The 4,264-nt window shown below is 44.8% G+C and overlaps 1 protein-coding gene across 1 annotated transcript in view; it reads right to left on the bottom strand.

Annotated features, from left to right (window-relative positions):
• The window catches only part of Glb1 (galactosidase beta 1), a 104,693-nt gene that overhangs the window by 69,223 nt on the left and 31,206 nt on the right, over nucleotides 1–4,264 (bottom strand). The window contains exons 3-5 of the mRNA XM_023719734.1: nucleotides 2,386–2,536; nucleotides 1,847–1,907; nucleotides 245–339 (exon numbers count right to left, since the gene is read on the bottom strand). Of these exons, the coding sequence (XP_023575502.1) occupies nucleotides 245–339; nucleotides 1,847–1,907; nucleotides 2,386–2,536 (307 nt within the window). The remainder of the gene's footprint in view (nucleotides 1–244; nucleotides 340–1,846; nucleotides 1,908–2,385; nucleotides 2,537–4,264) is intronic.

Genomic DNA, 4,264 nt, shown 5'->3' with positions numbered 1-4,264 from the left:
GGAGGGGAAAGGAGGGGAAAGGAGAGGAGGGGAGAGTACAGCACAGCACAGCAGAGAAGAGAGAGACAGACAGGGAGACAGACAGAAAAAGAACGACCTTCTCAAAATAGAATCTAGGCAAGACCACCATCTAGAGCACTGCCCCTTTCAACAACACCCGAAGGAAGCCCATCTCTGCATCACACTGCTATTTAGATAGCACAGATAGGAACCTTTCCTACCATGCATGCTCAACTCCAATTACCTGCACAGTAATAATCGGGCCTCCGTTTTGATAGAGGAGAGGCTTCATCTTGGGCAGAAGAACTCCCAGCCACTTATCCACAGCAGCAAGATAATCTGGAAAATAAGCCAGCTTTTACATCTTCAAACATCATCACATACCATGTAGTACAAACAGCCCTCAGTGCATTCTTACTGTACAGAAACGTCAGCAGTACACTGGACTCGACAGCTGTCTTCTACAGTGGGGGGCTAGACATTAACAGTCTGGCTCGTTGCGGCGCTGCACAGCTGCTATCCCAGCACTCTGGGAGGCAGAGGCAAAAGAATCACAAATTTGAGCCCTGCCCAGCCAACTTCACAACTTAACAAGACCTTGCCTCAAAATAAAAAATAAAATAAAATAGGCCTGGGGATGTAGCTCAGTAAGAAGGCTCTGAGTTTGGTCTCTAGTACCATGGGGGCAGGGAACCTGGTAAATGCTTCCCTCGAGGCTACTGTCTCCGTAGATGAGCTGCTCTTCTAAGCGTCAGGCACAGTACTCCTAGCATCCGTCCTTGCCATGAGCACAAAACCAGGTGTGCAGGAGATAGACAGGCAATGTGACACTTTGCTAAGTGACAAGAAGGGAGGCTGGATGCTATGTCTTCCTCTCAACCAAAATAAGTGATTTTTTTCTTCTAAAATTACCTCACAAAATGCATCTTAACATTACATGTTTCATAAAGTTGCTATGAGAATATAGGTGAAAACACTAACATATACAAACAAAGGGTGATACAGGAAGAGGACAAGACATACACAGTTGCTAGCTTTTTATAAGCTAAACTTAATCCATGTTAGTTGCTGTCATCTCATAAGAAATTAGTCACTAATTAGTCACCACCACCTCCATCATCCCTATAAGAAATTAGTCTTCAGGAAACAGACATGCAGCTAAAAGGAATCTTCTGAGTACACAGGGCTTAGAGCTAAAATAATCTTCCCGGGGCTGGAGAGATGGCTCAGTGGTCTAAAGCACCTACTTGAAGCAAGCTTGGCAAAGCGCAGGGACCGCGGTTCGATCCCCCAGCACCACATGCCAGCCAGCCCCGCCCCCTGGTGGGCTGAGCTGGCCACACACACACACAATAAATAAATGTAATAAATAAAAATAAATAAATAATTAAAAAAAATAAAATAAAATAATCTTCCCTTGTTTAAAAGACAGAAAAGAACTATATCATTCATCACTCAGGGAAAGTAGAAAAAGAATCAGAAGGCCCTGGAATTACCACACAACGCAGCGAGACCTCTGCCATTTTGATTAGCAGATATTAATCACTGACTGTGTAACACACGAGGCACATAAGAAAACAAGCAAGCACTTAAGTTGGTTGGTCAACCACAACCAGGGTTCAATGCCAATTTGAGTTACCAGTTTATCAGCAAGATCTGGTCAAGTAATTCAAGAAAGTCTATTTCCTATGTGCTCAATGTCTGGTATAGTGTCGTGAATGGTAATTAACATTCACACTTTCACTAACTTTCAGAAGTATTTGTGCAGACCTATCTCAGCTTTCAAATACCTGACCCTTCTGACATAGTCTTTATAAAGTCTCTCAAGAGATCTCTAACAACTTACCTGGGTCAGAAGAGCGGAGAACAATAGATGGTTTCTCTAATAACCAAGCAGGTAATCCCCCCTAGGACAAGGGGAAAAAGGGGGAGCCATTATAATGTCCATTCCATGAAGGAGTTTAGAGGAGATAGCAAAAGAAGAAAAGTTGCTCATTAGTAACTTTCAGGGAACTGGAATTTGGACTGCAGTAAAATTAAGATCATGCTGCTAATGCAATGTTTTAAAATCAAGACCCTTTTCATATAGATTGTTCCAATTAATTTCACAACTACTCTCTGGGGTGGACAAAGCAGACACCAGTGGTGGCATCTCACAGACAGGAAAACTGAGTTAGGTGAGTGACTGTAAGAAGAGAGCCCATGGCATGGCCAACCTGTTCATCCCTACTTGCACCTTCCTGAGTGGGAGACATGAGGGCTGGGTAGGACCACAGGCCAAGCTAACGAGACTGAGTGTTATCTAAACAGTTTTAATTCACTGTGCCCCAGTGCTAGCCCAGCCCTGCTCATGTTTTCCAGGCAGCCCAGTTCACCCATACTTACCATGTCCCACTCAGCACAGATGTAAGGCCCAGGTCTCAGGATGACCAGCAGTCCCAGGTTATGAGCAAGCCGAAGAAAATACTCCACATCATGGTCCCCAGAAAACTCATAGTGTCCTGGGTAGGGTTCGTGAAAGTTCCAGGGCACGTATCTGCAAAGACACACAGAACCCACTCCTGGATGGAGGCAGAGCTTGGAAACAGGAGAGGTAGGAGAAAGGGACCTCTTGGGACCCCTGCTAACATGTGGACAAGAGGGCAAACGAGTGGGCAGGGCATTAAAAAAAGCTGTCTAGTTTGGAAATAAAGCAAAAACAAAAAGGACTATATTTCAGTTATTGCTTAGATCTAGGATGCCCCTCCCCCTAATTCACTTGTAGGTGAAGGCAGGCAGCTGGGTCAAGGGAGTTGGCGTTAGCGACAGGTGCTCTCGGGCGGGCGTGACCTGGATGGGTGGATCTCCTTCCCTGGCTCCTCCCTTTGCTCTCTGCTTCCTGGCCACCACAGTGTGAGTAGCTTCTCTTCATTGTGCCTCCAGCCCTCCTGCTCTGCAAAAAAACTGGGCAGCTGAGGATTATGCCATAAGCTCACAAAAACCTCTCCTCCCTTAGGTTTGGGTACTGAGTACTTTGTCTCAGTGATGAGAATTTCCTCTCCATTACACTGGAGATTGTTCAGGGGGACTGCACAGGCTTCACTCAGTCTGTGGGGAGAGTATTTTGTTTAACTATTGATATTGAATTAGGGGGAAGAGCTAGGTTTTTTGGTTCTTGTTTTTGAGGCAGGGTACATAGACTATGCAGTCTAGGCTGGCCTTGAACTCTCTACGTAGACAAGGCTGGACTCAAAGTTGCAGCAATCCTCCTGCCTCTGCCTCCAGAGTGCTGGGATTACCAGCATGTACCACCATGCCTGCTTGGCAAGATTTTAAAGTTACAGATTAATCTGTGTATTTTTTTTCCACCTGGTATGGATGCAAATGATTATTGTCATATACAGAAGGATTTTTTTTTTTCCCCTTAAGGGCAGGTCTGGTAAGGCAAGAGGATCTGGGGATCGAACCACAGAATTCTGAGCCTGACTGCTTTGCTTAAGCAGGCACTTAAACTGAGCTAATTGGGAGGCCCCCGATTACTGTCACAGAGAAGACAACTCCAATACTCCAATTACTGCTTCATTATCTTTTATGAGTGACCAGTTTTACTTCTTAAGACAAATTTATTTGAGCATGGCTTTCTTGGCTAACTAAATTCTCTCCTGGTTCAGCTTTACCATCTGGTACCCTTAGTCATGAGTTAAATAATTTGTTTCTGTCTTTGGTGCTGGGGATTGAATGCAGGACCTTGTTGGGCATGTGTTCTACCACTGAGCAATATCCCAGCCAGAGTTTTGGATATATGTTCACTATTTGTAAGTCATATTCTTACCTTTTCATAGCTTTCCTTTGTGTAAAGCACCAGACTAGGTGATGGACATTTATTGCCCCAACACTCAGGAGGCTGAGGCAGGAGGACTATAGAAAGTTTGAGGCCACCCTGTGCTAGACAGTGAGTTCAAGGCCAGCTGAACTGCAAAGTGAGACCATGTCTCAAAAACAAAACAAAACAACTGTTCTGTGCAGAGTAAGAGAACAGAGCTCAAACATGTAGACTTTTTAAAGGAATTCTGAACAGTCTGTAGAACTGAAAACTCAGGATTCAGAGCCTTTGCCTTCTAGTGGTTCTCAGGAAGAGGCCTTTGCCTTCAGGAAGAGGTGTTTCCAGAGCAGCTATTGAAGCAGACCAAACTTTACTGCAACATGGGCTTTTGGGTTAGCTCAGTTATTTAAAGGGCCTGCTTGGGCAAACTCAGTCAGGTGCAGGGAACCATGGTTCAATCCT

The sequence above is a fragment of the Octodon degus genome, unplaced genomic scaffold (genome assembly GCF_000260255.1).
Source record: "Octodon degus isolate 3935 unplaced genomic scaffold, OctDeg1.0 scaffold00071, whole genome shotgun sequence".
Classification (NCBI taxonomy): domain Eukaryota; kingdom Metazoa; phylum Chordata; class Mammalia; order Rodentia; family Octodontidae; genus Octodon; species Octodon degus.
The sequence above is the reverse complement of the archived record's forward strand: the minus strand, read 5'-3'. Positions and strand labels throughout refer to the sequence as shown.